Genomic DNA, 17,686 nt, shown 5'->3' on the forward strand with positions numbered 1-17,686 from the left:
ATTAATACAGGTTGTATCATACAAAGAAGAAGCCATATGTATGCATCTCTCATTCAAATCTCTTTAAAATGAAACTGAGCTTGTACTGAAAACAAACAATGCCATCTGATCTGCATTTTAAAATCGACTACTGATTGCACGAAACAGGGGACAGGCTGAGTCAAAAACAGGTTTTTGCATACTTTGAAAGTATGATAAACATAGATATTATTTCAGTGCATTGCCGGTGAAGGTGGAGGAGGCAGTTTAGTTAAACTTTTCCAAGAGTTTCCAATGCGTAAATATATGACAGAGCGGATGACAGGCAGGTTGTCACTCTTTGACATCTGTTGTTTTTAGGTGTCACCGGTGAGATCATCTTAACCTGCGTTAAGACTTACAGCTAATGATAGCTCTAATCAGCCTATTTTACGCAGTTGTTTGCGTAACCGCACATTTATCTCATGACTGACTTCATTCAGGCATAAGATAACCTGTTTGGTGAATATGCAGTCTATCCTGTACGGCTGGTTCTTCTATGGGAGTTTTCCTCTCCTGTCTTACGCATTGTGGTCTGATGTCTCGGAGAAGAAGGAACCTCTTTATTTCTCCTTAGGTTACGAATCAGAGCACAAACAGGGCAGACACAACAGAAGCAAACATGTTGTACTTGATCGGAGTAAGTGCAGACCTCTTTATATATTATTTTAAGTCTTTTAGCTGTAAGTAAGTTCATTTTTCAAAGATTTTGTTTTCTAGTGGTGACTGTAACCTGTGTGATACTGACTGCTGTTCGTTTTGCCTTAAGATCATTGCTGGTCTTCTCTTTGTCATATATTGGTTTTCAACGGGACTCAAAGAGGTAAGCAGCTATTTATTTTTCTTTCTTTCTTTCTTTTTTAAATGTAGCTCACATCAAGTACGAAGCAAACAGAAACATTTATAGAGAGTGCATAGAGGTGGAACAAGGAAGCAAAGACTAACTCTGTGTAATGATTCTTATCATTTTCAGGGAAACAAGTCACAAAAGTCCCAGCTCCCAGAACCCTCTGTAAACAACAAGTTGGTAAGTGGCAATCAAAAGTTAAATGCTGAGCTTACTGAGAATAGTTTGGATAAAATATCTGACTTCAATTTATTCAACAGAATGATCTGAGCGAGGATGACTTGCATTTATTGGCAAAGATCCTTTCGGTTGGATTGGTGGATGCGGATCCAAACTACCTCCATCACCTAAAAGGCTACAGGGACTTGCGTGGTCCCTGATCTCCTTTGGAAAAAAGAAAGAAAAAGAAACAAGGAGCTCATCTGGAGCGACGGATGGATACAAAAACAGACTTTCATGGAGATCTTGAAGGATTTGTGATGTCATCAAATCAATGCTTATTTGGATTACAAGTTATTCTCACGTCACCCTGCAGATTTTTCATGATCACAGGATAAAACATGCAGTATGTTCAGTTTAAATGTTGCACTGAATATCTCAGGGGTGCACCCAACTGCGTTATGTTAAACATGGATCCTAATTGCTTTATTGTTACCTTTGTAACCCACGGCTGTACTGCTTGTTGCAAGTAGCCTAATCTGTCTCAATGGTGCTATTTAACATTGCACCAATGCTAAATTGGTGCTACAAGGAGCGCAAGTGGAGAAGAATACAGTCTTTATCGCAATCATTACCCAGTCATCAAATCAGAACAATGTGTAACGCATTAGGCAAGGGTGTGTTTTGTCCTGTGGTTTAAACTGTTTTTAGTAAGAGAAAGAATGGATTGTTTGCATAGCTTCACTTCAAAAAGAACCATGTGGCCATGTGGGAGAAAGGTTCAATTCATTTGTTTCTCTTGTCTTTTTGTTCATGTCCTTTTCTGGAGAAGGAGACAAAAGAGAGAGTTAAGCAAAGAGACAGATTCGATTCTGTTGTTGTTGTTATTTTTTTAAACCTTTCTTTTTTGGTATGATATGGCAAACGTAACTCCTCTTACCCCAGACCCGTCTGCTGAGCTCGTTCCCGAGCAGGTAGAGCAAGATCACCACAGACATGTTAAAAAAGAAGAAGCCCACCAGACCAGCAGCACTGAAGCGCCCAAGAAGAGGATACACCCAAATCCCGACTGACATGTACACCCATATAATCCTGCAGAACATGTTCAGAATATAAAATAAAAAAAAAGGAAGGAAAAAAAAGGTTTGGCTCATGCAAACATTCACCCAGTGTGTTCACGCAGTTATTGTAACAGCAAAACAGCAGCAAAACTAAACATCTCATATGCAATGAACAGCATGCTTATGGTTTGTTCTGTACTCATGAGGAGTTATTGGCTGCATTACAACATGTGAGCCCGAGCTGTGGAGGTTGAAAAGAAGCTGTATGCACACTGGAGCAGCAAAAATAGATGCATTTAGACAGTGTTGTGCTTTCAGCCACATGAAGGTGAACTTCAATCAGTGTCAAATGAAAGATAAAAACTGAAGAAATGCTTTTTTAAAAGTGCTTGATTATGCTGTTAATGCTGAGTCAGCACTTACCAAGATAAGTAAGCCAAGCCCACGATTCCTAATGCCGTCAGTGCATGTTTAGTCTGTGGGTAGACGTGAGGCTGCACCAGCACCTCTCCAAGTAAGATGGGAAGGACAAATGTGTGCTAAAGAAAAAGCCAACAGCAACATGAGAAGTCCCGACAGGCCAACCAGGAATTGCTTAAAAATGTTTTAAAAATACAAACGATGCTGAGTAATTATTTATTATGCCGAAGAACACAAGTCAACAGACCATAGCGTGGTTCATCCACGGAGGGAAGAAGGTGTCGATGGTAGCTGGGTAGACTAATTCTCTATCATATGCAAAGATTGCCCAGAAAAGTAGAACAACAAACTAAAGAAAAGGCAGCAAAGGCAGAGTTAATGTGAAGCATAGTGTTTTGCTTTGGGGGTGTTTTTGCACTTGAAAGAATGTAGGATTTGCAAATGTGGGGTTCTCACCGTGCCCACTGGAAAGGCAAAGACAGAGAAGAGAAGGTCTTTAAACTTGCTCAGAGTACTCTCAGCCTTTTTCTCAGGTTGAAGATCATTCACTGCCGCCAGTCCAAAGAACGCCATTTGCAATAACTGAAACATTACAAGCAACATTGTTGTTTTTTCCCACTGTCCTTGTTGGGATCGCAGGGTCATTAATCCTTCACAACAATTACCCATAAACGATCAAGGTACTCACCAAATTCAAAAAAGTGAGGTACTTCCAAGGTCCTCCATAAACAAAGATTCCTGGTGGCAAATCCTCTCCATCCTTATCATTGAGATTCTTAACAATAAACGCATACCAGCTGAATGCTGTAATGTGATACACTCTCCTAACAGTCATTCTCAGTGTAAACTTATATTCTTCTGTAATAAATAGTGAAAATAAATTAAAATGCAAGCAAAAAAAAACAACAACAAAACAAAACAAAAAGACTTAAGTTCAAAGTTTTCCCTTCAGATGTGAGGCACTTGAAGCAGTGAAGGTTCTTTAAAGATTAGTGTAATTCAGCGCCGGCTTATCAAGACATTTGCAGGCAGCAGAGACAAAGAAACACAAGAGAACCACTGTTCAGTTTTTTACGAAACATATGGCGACTTCTTTCATAACCGCTTGTGGCTGGGAGGCAAATTTATGCACAGTGAGAGTGTAATCTGTTATATAGTGTTTTGCAAGAGAAATCCCAACGAGTTAGGAAGGTTACGTGAGTTCAGATACAGTACTGTGCAAAGGTTTTAGGCAGGTGAGGAAAAAATGCTGTAAACAAAGAATGCTATTTATTTTCCACCAATCAACAAAATGTAGTGAATGAACAAAAAATACATCTAAATCAAGTCAATATTTGGTGTGACCACCCTTTACCTCAGAGCAGCATCCATTCTTCTAGGTACACTTGCACACAGATTTTGAAGGAATTTGGCTGGTAGGGTGCTCCAAACATCACAGATCTTCTGTGGATGTAGGCTTCCTCACATCCTTCTGTCTCTTCATGCAATACCAGACACACTCGATGATGTTGAGATCAGAGCTCTGTGGGAGCCATGCCGTCACTCCAGTACTTCTTGTTCTTCACGCTGAAAATAATTTTTAATGACTGGCTGTATGTTTGGGGTCATTGTCCTACTGCAGAAAACATGTGGGGCCAATAAACAATCATTTATATATCTGAAAGCATTCTTTGTTTACAGCATTTTTTCACACCTGCCTAAAACTTGCAAAGTTCAGATAGGTAAATATCTTCTGACAAAGACTGGATCACAGAAGAGTTACTTCTTTATTATTGCTGGAAATCTAAATTCAGGAGCTCGACACATCTCTCGCGAGCTTATTAAAATAATAGTAAATGTGTGACGACAAAATAACCCGATAAATTCATAAGAAAGAAAATTTCAAAGAGCAAAAGTTTCACGTTAGAGAATAAACGTGTTAGAAAAAACAGGCAAAAATTAAAATAAAATAAAGTTTTCTCCTAAACTTGTTCTCCCATTACTTTTCCTGTGATCCTTAAAGTTTTCATAGATGTCATAAATGGCCTGAAGATGGTGCCGATGTAAAGCCTGTGAACTGATAGTACTGCGCCAAAGCCAATATGCAGTATGTTGCAATCACTGTGTTAAAGCTACTAAATCTGTGTAGGTTTAGAAGAGAAATCTGTTATATAAAATATAATGTATGTGTTCTTTTTGGATATTTTAAATCAAATGGAGTTTTCAAGTTACACACGAACATGTTACATATCGTTAGCTTCATAGCATAAGTGCCTAAGTCATTTTTTGGTCAAATTGAGATTTTTGCCTAACTTTACTCCCCTACCACTGCTGCATCATCCTGTCCGTCTGCCTATGTCATCACAAAAAAATGACTTAGGCACTTATGCTATGAAGCTAACGATATGAAACATTATATACGTAAATATTTAAAAACCTCTTGCAATTAAGGATTTAAATAATTTATTATTTAATTCTGGTTTTATTTTTATTTTAGATGGCATGTTTAATTTTGTGGAAATAGTGTCATAGTACCTAAAATTTACTTTTAAAGCAGTACCTGAGTTTCTTTCTGTGCTATATCAAAGATGAATTTAATGAACTGCACCTCAGACATGGGAGGAAAAAAAACAACAAAAACAAACAAGCCTCGATATATTTAAGAAGTTTTATTTACAAACAGCAAAAGGTGATGAAGACAGGTATGATACTGTAAATCTGTGAGAACTCACTGTCACTGCTCAGCTCTACATACTCAAACATACATATGTAAACTCTTCACAGCTTCAAGATCAGTTTCAACAGACACGTAGAACAAGAACTGACTTAAAAACTGCAGGCTAGAGAAAAGTTTAAAAGACAAATAAAAGGTTGGTTTCAGCAGATTATAAAATACAACCCCATACTGTCGGATAGTTTTGGCTTTCCACGGGCAAAGTAAACACTTAAAAAAGCTTCATATGCTGGATTTTGGGGTTTGTTCCCCAAAATGTGTAAATGAAAAAGCGTTGAATGGTGTATATAAACAAGACCTTGAAGTAAACCTGATGCACCTTTAAATATTCATCATTAACCTTAATGACATCTGCTTTCAACAGCTGAAAACAAAAACGACACAGTGTTACACGTCGACGTCTGAGTCCATCGTGTGCATTTCCTTGTTTTCGGTTGCATGTTTAGGATGAAAAACGTTACAGTTTATTTATGCCAGCATGATCCACAGATCCACTTACTTCCAAATATATGTAATTATCATCTTTTTAAGATGAAGGTGAACCATTATAATACAAACTATAGTATATTACAGCTTTACAAAATCTGACCACTGCAGATTATCAGTTCTCTAACATCTCGTCATAAAACTAGCTGACGCTGCTGTCAGTGTTGTAAAAGATTACGGCAAGAAGGCCTCTTCACAGAAACTTGGTTTGACACATTGCACGTTACCCTGCAGTCAGTAAAAACATGTTCGATCCTGCACTCATGCTCTCAGTTCATACTGGGAGCAACTTGATGATTCAGCCACAGTAAGAAGCTCGTTGTTGAACACGTCGCACGTAATTGGGACAACGGCTTTGCAATAACTTGCATATTGTCTAAATTCACGCTTCAGTACACGTTCCCTGACTCTTCTGTGCATGATAAGCCTTGTTTTCCATACAACCCAGAAGAGAAATCCCATTTCCAACAAATATCTTTGCCAGCTTTTTATTTATTTAATTTCACTTCCTTCTACACATCCTGTATCCACCTTTTAATATCTCATCTTTCTTTGGATCCCATTTAAGTTGTCATCTGTGATAGTAGAGACAAAAAAAAATAGATTCACCACAAGGGCAATTAAATATATATTAATGCTTCTAATAGCAAACAATATTGGTAATACATTCATACCTCAAATCGACTGTAAACCTTCCTCTCCTTTCTCATATTCTGGATCCTCTCCAGCAGCTTTTCTCGCTCCTGAGGTGATTTTTGCTCTTTGTTTAGTTTATCAAGTCCTCGTTCTTTCTCCCTTTTAGCATTTTTGTCAGCTTTGTCTTCTTTCTCGTCATCGGTAACGGGAGACTCTTTGGTAGCCTCATTCCTGCTTTGGCTATTAGCGGAAATCTGCTCCAGGAGCAGCTTGGTATCGTCTCTGAGGTTGCTGCTCGAGAGCACGTTGGCTGTGGATGAGTGGTAGCGAGACTGGCTCGATTTGGGCTGCTTGGATGTGATCTCTGCTGATTCAGAAAAGTTACTTTGCTGTATTTGGTCATTTGTTTTCTCACTGCCGACAGACTCTTTGGCACTGCTTTCCTTTGTACCCTGGGTATGATCTGAGTTTCTCCCGCCTGTGTCCAGTTGCTCAGGCTTTGTTTTACTATTTTCAGCAGGCACAGGTGGCTCTGAGGTAGGCTCATTTGTGCTAGAGGGAGTTTTGGGGGCTTTATCCGATTCTGATGGAGTCTGGTTGGAAAGGGAATTTGTATCAGCGAGAGTGTGCAATGCAGACATGTTGGTTTCTGCTTTTTTAGCTTCAGGGGGCAAAACGAATTCAACTGACTCAGACAAAGGAGAGGAACGTGATCCTGTTTCAGCAGGGATTGGTGCCTCAGCTCCTGTAAAGTTGAGGTCAGAGGGAGGGGTTGCTTGTATCTGTGCGTCTTGAGGAGCTGCAGTTGTTTCTGACTGCGAAGCATTAAGAGTAGAGTCTGTAATGACAGTGGAGCTTGCTTCTGATGGCAAATGCTCGGCTGGAGTGTCCGTGGGTGTGGGTACAGTAATAGTGGGCTCTTTTAGCTCAGGTACACATGGCTCAGGTGGAGAAGGGCTACTAGGTATGATATCACCTTTGACATGTGAAGATTCAGAAACCACAGAATCCTCTGCAACAGCCTTTTGAACTGAGAAAATTTCTGATTCAGAAACTTCTTTTTCTGTCTCAGTAACACCTTCCTCTGATTCAGAAACAGTCTTTGCAGTCTCAGAAATACCCTTTTCTGATTCTGGTTTTCCAGAAATGGCCTTTTCTGTTTCAGATACACCTATCTCTGATTCAAAAACAGCTCCCTCTGACTTTTCTCGTTCAGAAACTATGTTTTCTACTTGAGAAAGGCTCTTTTCTGACTCAGTAACACCTTCCTCTGATTCAGAAACAGTCTTTTCAGATTCAGAAATATCCTTTTCCGATTCGGGTTTTTCAGAAATGGCCTTTTCTGTTTCAGATACACCTATCTCTGATTCAGAAACATCTCTCTCTGACTTGTCTGGTTCAGAAACAATGTTTTCTGACCCAGAAACACGTCTTTCTACTTGAGAAAGGCGTGTTTCTAGTTCACAAATATCGTTTTCTGATTTTGATGTTTCAGAAATGGATTTTTGTGATTCAGAAACACCTTTCTCTGATTCTAAAGTACCCCTTTCTGGGTCTGATGTCTCAGAAATGGCCTTTTCTGTTTCAAAAACAGCTGTCTCTGATTCAGACGTGCCTATTTCCGATTCAGAGATATGTTTTTCTGGTTCAGAAATGCTCTTTTCAGAGTCAAAAATATCTTTTACTGATTCTTGTTTTTCAGAAATGGCATTTTCTGTTTCAGATAGAGCTCCCTCAGATTTTTCTGGTTCAGAAACACACTTTTCTCCTTGAGAAAGGTTCTTTTCTGATTCAGAGATATCGTTTTCTGATTTTGATGTTTCAATAAGGTCTTTTTCTGATTCAGAAACACTTTTCTCTGATTCCAAAGTACCCTTTCCTGGGTCTGATGTCGCAGAAATGGCCTTTTCTGTTTCAGAAATAGCTGTTTCAAACACGACTTTCTCTAATTCAGATACACGTTTGTCTAATTCAGGCATGCCTATTTCTGTTTCAGAGACATCTTTTTCTGGTTCAGAAACCTGTATTTCTGATTCAGTCATGCTCTTCTCAGCTACAGAAGGATCTTTTTCGCTTTTACAATTGGCTTTCTCTGATTCAGAAATATCTTTTTCTGACCTTTCTGTGGAAGTTGTAGCACCAGAAACGCTTGTGGTGGACTGTAACGAGGATGAGCTTGACTCAGCACCACTAACAAACACCTCAGGAGAAACACCAGATTCCATATGTACAGAGTCAGTTGCTGAAGGAGTCTGGGATGACGGCAACTTGGAAGAGGAATCTAGAGGAGTTTGGTTACTCGTATCTTTAGATTTAGAATCTTCTGCTAACCCTTTTGGCGAGGAGCTCATAGAGTCATGTGCCTCTGTTTTATCATCATTTGAAGCTAATATGCCAGAAGCAGGGTGTGAACTGGAATCTTCTGAAAGTCTGTTCTCTTCAGTGGTAGAAAGAGAAGGCGTACTGGACGATAAAGAAACTGGACTTTTCTGTGAACCATAATCTAGCAGATTATTCTCAGAGGAGGATCTCAGCATTGATGGGTCAAAGGCGTCAACTGTTGATGTTACTGCAGGAGGGGAGATGCTGGTTACTAAATGAGTCAATTCAGGATTTTGGGTGTGAGAAGCCAACGCAGAAAGTCCTTCATCAGAATTGGCACAGACTGATTTAGACTCCTTTGAGGTAGAATCCGGGCTTGGGGTTTCCTTTTTATCAGTACTTTGTGTAAGTGAAGAAACATTAGTGGGAGCAGGATTTGTGGGTGGATGACTGGGGCTGCTCTCGTCATCAGCAGGATCTGACAGCATGGGTTCTTGTGCTGATTTGTTCAGAGGTAACTCTGAGGAAGCAGGAAGAAGATCTGTTGACTGACTGTTGTCCAGTTTTGTTGTGCCTAAATCTTCTGCTACTTTATTTTGTTCTTTAGAGCTCTGGGAGGTATTGGAGTGATTTTCGATCTGACTGTCCTGCTGGTTAATGTTTTCACTGGATTCAAAAGACACACTAGCTAACTGACCGTCTGCAGTAGCACTCTTTTCCCCCTCAGTTTTGGAAGCCCTGTCTTCTGAGGATTCTCTTGGTTCAGGTCCCTCCTTTTTGACACCACTGTTGACTTTTAGTTCAGTTTCTGGTTTCACCGGGTCTTTTCCTTTGCCCTTTGCAGCTTTTGTGGCTGCTTCAGCTTTGCGTTTTGCTGCCAGCTCTTTGAAAAACATTAATCTTACATCAGGATCATTCATATCTGCATATGGTAGAAGGGTGACTAAAGGTTTAGGTGGTTGTACCGGCTGATTGGTTTTGGATAGCTCAGCTTCAGAAAGCTTGGATCGAGGCATGGATGGCGAAAGATTAGGCTGCTCTACATGGGGTACTTTTGCTGACTCTGTTTCCTCACGCTTTTCTGAAACGTCTTTTGAATCTTCTTGCTTTGATGAATTTTTATCATCTCCTTTAGTGCTTTCCTTGTCTGGTTTTGTTTCTGTGGATGTCTTTAGGTACCGAGTCCATTCGTAAGGTTCTCTAGCAGCAGTTCTCCTTTGTCCCAGAACTTGAGAAACAAAGGGTAGTTTTATCTTTTCAGATTCAGTTTTGTCACTGTCTTCAGTGTCTCCGTCCTTTTGCTCAGGAGGGGTAGTTTGACTATCCTGAGGAGCTGGCTGATCCAGAGAGCTGAATATCAGAGAGGACCTTAACCTGGAGCACCTGTTCATTCCACTAGCATTTAGTTTCCTTCGGAAAGAATCGGACCGCAGAAGAACAGAAGTCTTTGGCTCATTTTGTTCTCCCTCCTCTGTCCTCTTTTCCTCCTTGTTTGTGGTTTGTGACTCTGATGGTGTTGTTTTGGTTTCTTCTGCCACTGCAGGAGGTTCATCGAGCGATACCTTAGGCTGTTCTCTGGCTGTTGTTTTGGCATAATTTGGTATCTGACTCACCCTGGATATAACAGGAACTTTGAACTCTCTGACATTTGGGATTTTAGGAAATGACAAATCAACCCCTGGTGCTGTTTTCTGCATGGTATTACGGGGCTCTTCAAAAGGATCTGGGGCCTGAGGTGGTTCCACTGGCAGGCCTTCATCTCCTGAATTATCATATGCACTAAGGTATGAGTTAATCCTCCAGTTTCTCAGACCCTTTTTAACCATGGGATCCTTGCGGTCACTGTTAGACTCCTGAAGAAACTGCCTCTGATCAGCGTGGCTGGAGGGCGTGGGAGAGGTTTGGCACGTATATGGATGGCCTAAACTTAGTCTTCTAGGTTGAGACGAACTAAAATCTGCTGCAGGAAGCATTTTCTCTGAGCTCTGATCATAGTCTTTGGTAGATGACAAGTAGTTAAAAACAGGGTCAAAATCAGGTGGTTGCATCTCTTGTGGTAAAGCAGATTCAGAGTATTGATCTCTTGAAAGATAGCCTTGGCTCCAGAACTTGTCATAGCTGTAATCTGCTTCTGGTCCTGGTGCTGGTCCTAGATAAGGCTGCTGGCCCCTGTAAAAATGCCTCCCCTGGGACTCAGGTTCTGGCATTCCCTGAGTTTGCAGGAATGGATAAGGATATCTTCCTTGAACACCTTCAGCAAAGCCAGGATGTTTAAAGGGTCGATTTTCCATCGGTGGAATCCTGGCACGTCCCTGATCAAATGATGGGTCCACGTGTGGTTGCTGGGAAGGAAACCTATTGTACAAATCTGCGGGTCCACGCAGGGGTTCCTTAGTGTTAAAGGGCATCCTTCTCCTATCGTCATCCATTCGTTCATCACAGGACTGTCTGGCCCATTCATCTGGTTGACTAGAATCAGCTGCTGGCAGAGTTCTCATAGGCTCCCTGTACAGTGATAGCCTGTCACTGGCGTATTCCCTCTTTTGTAATGGATTTATGTCTTCCACTGGAGGAACCACATCTTCAACAATCAGCGGCTGGGAATGAGCATACAGGATCCGAAACTCTTCATCAAAGGTAGTCACGAGCTGTCCGAAGAAGAGGTGCGCCATGCAGCGGTGTAGTTTCTCAAAAGACCACATGAAGCTGGACATGACATAAGATAAGTGCAATTTAATACAAGAATCATTAAAACGTTCAATAAACTGTTGCAAACACAACACATTTATTAGGAAACAATCCTGGTGTAGTAGGATTCTGCAGTAGTTTTAAACAGCCTCACCTGTAATTTCCACTCAGCACAGCCCTGCAGTCAGTCAACAAGAAGCGATCCATCATCTGACCTTTGAAGGATTTGCCTGAGCGACACTTGTACGAGCTGCCAGACACTGTTCTCACTCGTAAAAACTGCAAGGCACAAGGAATCACCTTAAGATTTATAAAACCTAAAAATGTATGAAGCACATCTAGCAATGTTTTCAATTGCATAAATCCAAGATAGGTGGCAGCATTGCATTAGCACTGCTTCTTCTGAGATCACGTCACAGAAAAGGAGAAAAAGATAGCATACGTAGTTCACTTTTGCAGTACTATACTGGTCATGTGATTTTTTTTAAACATCACTAAATGAGTCAGTCTCCATTTACTCAACATATCAGGCTCAGATGTATTAATACTGGCATTTTATTTATATTACACAATAGCATAAAATGCAGTTCTAACAACTTTCCTGTGCCAGTGGAGACTTGAGAGAGTCATCTTTTACCAATTGCTTAGCTTTTGTTGGACAATATAGCTTACTGTGAAAAGACCACTGGGAGATAAAGCTGGTGATATTCAAAATTTTGTAATACTGTCAACAAATCCCATGAAAAGACAAAACAACTATGGGTCATCTCTCAGTGCTTTCCAAACACCCCCACCCCTCCTCAGTGGCCTGTAGTGCCAAATCCATTCATTCCAAATGAAGACAAAACAGCCTTCAAAACGCATAATAAAAATAGATTTCAACCATTTAATCAGTTTAAGCAGACATAAACTGCAAATTTGTTAAGGACTACTTTGAGCCACAGATCGTGCATATTGTATATGAAGTAAAAGGCCAGACATAAAGTATAAATGGGAGTGGAAATTAAACATGTAAGAAGACAAAATGCATTGCAAAGAATACTCAATCACCTGAATGCTCTGCAGGTTTACTCTGCAGTTGGATACCATGCTCACAAAGTGATGTGCATTCAGCTCGTCTAGAAGGATGTAGACAGCAACGTTTCTCGTGGCAGCGTTAAGGACATCCGCAAAAATGTCAACATCGGTAAACATATCCATCGCTATGGCAATGACCTGAGGAAATGAAAGAAAACAAAGCGACCAAAGCGAAAACAAAAGCGCCATGAGCACGACAGTCGAAAAAAGAACAATGGTGATTAATGTGAAGGAAACCACAGGCCAACCTGTTGAGCGTTTTTGATGAGTCGCCGGGCCTGCTCCTTGATACTTGGCATGTCTGGCTCAGGGGGGTTGACCAGAGTGGTAACCTCTGTGGGCACACTGAAGAGTTGCAAGTGGGGCCACCCGAGGTCCAAATCTGGGACGTCCTGGTCGCTGTGAATCGGCCAGTAAGTGTCTGAGGATCCATCTCCCCCGCTTTCCAGAAAAAGCTGTTCAGAGTGTCCGATCAGCTGGGGACCCTGAACGGAGCCCATAATGTGCTGAATCTCAGGTGTGGACAGAAAGTCCACCACATCCGCCTTTTGGAGGAACTCATAGTACCCCTCCAAATCCCCCTCAACCAGAGCGTCAATGGCCAAGCGGTACTCTTCCCGGTAGTGAGGAGGGAGGTAGTTGGGGTCCAGGGGGTTATCCCCAGCAGAGGAACACTGAGAGCGACGCGCCATACTGTGGTCTTAGGAGAGGACAAAGGGCAAAAAGATACGCAACGTGTAAATGTTTTTGAACCAAATTTGGGTTCAGCTGTAATCAGATACACTCACACAACCCACAGATGTCTAATTCGCTGCTTCTTGTTGTCATGCGAGATAGAATAAAATCTAAAGATAACAACATGTACTATTTGACAAAAAAACAACAAAAAAAAAAACACCCTGACATGATAAAGACTCTAACAACTCAAAAGTAACAGAAGCATTTATTCTACTGTTTGTGTGGCATATTTACACTGTCTGGGTCCATAGTTACAACAGTGGTGGAGTTCACTTTCTTAAAAATCAACTAGCTGCAGCCAAGTTGAGATACCACTCTATCAATACACCGTGACAAACCCAGCTCAACAACCCAAAAAATAAAAATAAATAGACGCCAGTGGATACTTCTCAGAGATATTGCAGCATCTGCTACAATTTCATTGGACCGGTGAAAGCACAATGAGGGAAATGGAATCTAACCACAGGATAGATGGTTAGGGTGTGGCCCCTCCCTCTGGCCAAACACCCTCGACTCCATTTGAACTTTCATGTAAAGCCAGAAATCTCATATAAACGAGAAAAGAAACACCAGGAGTAAAGAGTAAAGCTCAAAGCCCTGGAGCAGACGTTAAAGGACAACAAGCTCTAAGTAAATACGTTAAAGATAAAATAGCTTTGTGTTGCCGCTACGCAAGTGAGTCTGTCATTTACGGACAAAACTTTTCCCCCCACCGAGTTAGAAAAGTTAACCGGAGCTGGGTCAGTCTGTAGTCTCATGTTGGATCCAGCTAGCCCAAACACCGCAGGGGCTAACAGCACAGAGCCATACAGCCCCCACAGTTACCGTCTGCTGAGCCTACCTCATTGGTGTACCCGTCAAGCTCTCCGTCGGTTAAACTTCACAGCAGTCATCTTGCTTTCTTCACCGTGTTGTTGTTCACAGCTGTACCGAGCTTCCAAGTCCAGGTGTGACCTGCCGAAAGTTTACTCTTACACTGCCTTTTCCCCTGTCACCCAGCTAAACCAGTTTGCTGTCATGCTTGAGGCATGTTGGCGAGAATGTCTGAGACGCATCGACCGGAGGGAAAAAGTAGTGTCGACAGACCTCGCCCCGCCTCACCGGCTGCAGCAGCTCCGCAGTTTGTTCACTTCTGCTCAGCTCTCAGTGTCCGCGGCTGTCCTGAGCCAGCTGAACTCTGCCCAGCTGTTATCATCTCACTCCTGACACTCACTCGCTACTACTGCTGTAAACTGGAGCCGAACTTTGTGGCTAGTTTTAGCCCTATCAGGTAATGCGTTGCTAGTTCATAAAAACCCTGCGTTGATCGCTCATATTTCTCCCCCGCCCCCACCTAACACTGTTCTGAATCATTAGTTATTATCAGTTAATACGTTTTGTGTGATCGTGCTGGCAGATATTGTTACCCGGTTATAAAGGCCAAGGATAAACCCACTGTAAATTAATTATCAACAGGTCATAGCAGGGTGTTCCACCAGGGAGTAGGGGCATACGGACACATTAATACAGACATAGTAGTTTGAGACGGCTGTTGTTACCAGGGACGGAGCGAAGGGCATGGCTCGGTCCCCCCCCCCCCCCCCCCCCCACAAAAAAAACAACAACAACAAAACAAAACAAAAACCCAAACAATCAAACAAACAGGAAGAAAGGCAAAAATGACATAAAGGGTGGATGAGGAGATTTAATTCCTTCTATAAAATGTTTAATAACATTACACGTAATAAAAGCTATTAGCTTTAATTGTAGGTACACTCACGTACCCACGCACACTCTGGAAGGAAATCGCACTGACATGGCGACAAGTGAAAAAATAAAAAAAATTTGAATCAATTCAAGCGACTTCAAGCAAATAGAGGTGAAAAAAAATGCAGGCTGGGCAAAGCGAGTGGTATCTGGGATAAACTCAACATTCAGGCGAGTGACTGTAGCTACCTGAGGAGTGAAGAACATACTGTAGTTGACTGAGATATGACCTGGTAGTAAATAGAGGGCCATCTAAGCAACTGGAGCCTGGAAGTGACCATTTCAACACGATGTGCTAGATGTACTGGTGTACTGCCTATCATTCCCTAAAGCTCCATCCACGCTGCAAGCAATTTGCTTTGAAGTCGAGGGCTGGTTCCTTGCATACATTCCAGGCTCTGGTCTAAGGCCTTCTAAGGCAATATATCAGTTAACAGTATCCAGCGATAAAAGTTTATTTCAGGTCCCGCCCACTTTGCATAGCAGTTAGTTAGTTAGTTGCTTGTAGTCACGGAATGTCATTCACCTTCTATGGCATCTGGTTGCCACATCACTGTGATTTGCCTCAAGGATGGGTCCTGTACTTTGCAAACTGCAATCAAACAATGTATAAATAACATTGTAACCAGACTGCATTTTGTTAACTATGTTACTTTGCAGTTAAAGCTTGTGCTTCAGAGTAGCCTCTGACTTGTTCCATGGCAGCCATGTAGGCAGAAAGGTCTGTTTACATTGAAATCATTATAAGTCAGTGAATTTTCAATCAGTTTTCGGGTGCTTTTCTTTGACATTTGTTTCTTTCTGATTGAATTTTCAGATTTCACATGTTGTACCGCTGTCCTGACCTTTGGATTCATAAGTCAATAATATCGGTTACTGCTGATATTCTGTTTAGTTTTGTATAATTTGACATACTTTACCATTTTCTCCTAGTTTTCCTGGCTTTTTGACAGCCACCCTTCGACTGAGACTTTATCTGATGAGGCTTTGGTCAATAGTAGATAGATCAACTAAAGGGTGAGATGGATCTCTCGGGAATCAAAATATAAAGAAATGATTGGACACTTTGCAAAGTACTGTAGAAATAAAATGAGAAGAACATGCCATCAGTGACATTGGTTTAGTCCTTTTTTGGCAAATGAATAACACTTAAGGAAATGTTTGTGGTTTAGGTTTAGGATTAATGTTTACTTATTTAATTGACCAGTTTTTAATGTTTTCTTTCATTCACAAAACATCGAGGTGGCCATTAAGGGTCCATGTCTTACTTTTTCTCATGGTGCACTAGCTGATAAAGCCATCTCTGCTTATAAATATGTTAAAAATGGGAACTAATGGGACTTCAGATTCAGCTGTACCTAATTATAGGCCTCTTCATTAAAAAAAATCATAGTTAATCATATTTACTTTGATGATATACGCTGAATAAAAATAAACAACTACCAGTAATTTTAAAGCTGTTAAGAGGTTGAGACGCTGCAAAGGAATAAAACTAATTAATACAGGAATGAAACCTATCCTCTCTGAACAATGTAAACAGTCACTGGAATTCCATTCAAGCCTGGATTCTGTAGAAAAGACTTCCTAATAGGTTAACCTCAAACTTCTTACTATGATGAGCATATTAACAAACAATAGAAACACTGGGCGAGGATGATCATTACAAAGAGTGCCGCCCTACCAGCCCTTGTTGAAGGTGTAGCCTCAAGTGTGCAAAAAAAAAGGCTACACCTTCAACATGATCCCATCATTCATTCTTTTCTTCTGCTTTTCATGCTTCATTAACGATTTCTTTTGTGGCATTCACTATAAACTGAAATGATATTATCCTTTCTTTGTTGTTTACTAAGGGTTCTCATGTGGAAATGTAGCCTAAAAGTTGGAGGAAGGACATCTGGGTTTCCAAGACAGGATTTTGCAACCCGTGTTTTGTTAAACCTTGAAAGGAGAGAGATAGAGAGGCTAAAATTCAGTGATTTTTCTTTAAGGGCAGCTCCAACCTCATACCTAAAATAGCCATGTCAGCGTGAACGCTGATGTAACCAATCCAAAGGAAGTGAGACAACATAGCAGCTCAAGTAAAGACTTGAAGACAATCCTTCATTGTTCGCTTCAGGCACCACCCAAGGCACACAGAGGAGCAGTTGGAATAGAGACATAAAAAGTCATGTTCTCTTGGTTCATAGATAGTTGCTACACTACATACCATTGGGTAGCATTCACAGTGGCAGTCCTTTAACCCATGTAGCTCTCAATAAAAATACACAACCCATGTCTTGCCTTTTGGTTTTGTGACTGACAGCAGTGATTATGAAACATGAACTCGGACACACAGTGACTCAGAGCTGAGGTCCTCCCCCTTCCTAAAACACCACCAAGAATGTGTGAATCAAACTCAGTGTGAACTGTTATGATTTATGTGATACCACAACTTCAGCTCAAATGTACAACTGTTATTGTCAAAAGGGGACAAAGAAGGCATATCACTGGAGGAAGAATATCCTGCACCGCAGATCTGATTACCGCGTCCTTGCAGAGACCTCGTAGACTAAGTAAGGTTCATTTAAAGTGTTGAGTGATACAGTTCACACTCATTCTGCATGATGCACACTTTGATAACACTGCTAAACAAACAGAGGAGTGCAAGTCGTGAACAGCACCACCTTCCCGGACTCCCACACTCTTGGACTGTGCCCCACCAGTACACACTCTGTAATGAAGAATATAAACCTTGGATTTAATTGGCAACCTGCACAGATTCAACAGCTGCCAACC

The 17,686-nt window shown here is 41.2% G+C and overlaps 2 protein-coding genes across 3 annotated transcripts; both read right to left on the bottom strand.

Moving 5' to 3' along the window:
* Positions 1-1,751: 1,751 nt before the first annotated feature.
* On the bottom strand, positions 1,752-3,078 carry LOC102202894 (androgen-dependent TFPI-regulating protein). Its single transcript, XM_005742473.2, has 5 exons — positions 2,962-3,078; positions 2,753-2,854; positions 2,509-2,624; positions 1,965-2,194; positions 1,752-1,847 (listed from the first exon to the last, which is right to left on the bottom strand). Exons 1-5 carry the CDS (start codon positions 3,076-3,078, stop codon positions 1,771-1,773), a joined length of 642 nt encoding a protein of 213 aa, XP_005742530.1. The 3' UTR covers positions 1,752-1,770.
* Positions 3,079-5,139: 2,061 nt separating this feature from the next.
* Positions 5,140-14,439, bottom strand: fam83ha (family with sequence similarity 83 member Ha). 2 transcript variants are annotated; one of them, XM_005742351.2, is made up of 6 exons: positions 14,007-14,439; positions 12,676-13,127; positions 12,401-12,565; positions 11,505-11,629; positions 6,379-11,368; positions 5,140-6,279 (listed from the first exon to the last, which is right to left on the bottom strand). In XM_005742351.2, the coding sequence occupies exons 2-6, from the start codon at positions 13,117-13,119 to the stop codon at positions 6,268-6,270; spliced, it is 5,736 nt and encodes a 1,911-aa protein (XP_005742408.1). In that variant the 5' UTR covers positions 13,120-13,127; positions 14,007-14,439; the 3' UTR covers positions 5,140-6,267. The 2 variants fall into 2 exon arrangements, with proteins under 2 accessions (XP_005742408.1, XP_013768671.1); XM_013913217.1 differs by lacking the exon at positions 5,140-6,279 and having other exon boundaries at positions 6,373-11,368.
* Positions 14,440-17,686: the final 3,247 nt, after the last annotated feature.

This window comes from Pundamilia nyererei, unplaced genomic scaffold, assembly GCF_000239375.1.
Source record: "Pundamilia nyererei isolate P.nyererei 1_Seehausen unplaced genomic scaffold, PunNye1.0 scaffold00120, whole genome shotgun sequence".
Lineage (NCBI taxonomy): Eukaryota > Metazoa > Chordata > Actinopteri > Cichliformes > Cichlidae > Pundamilia > Pundamilia nyererei.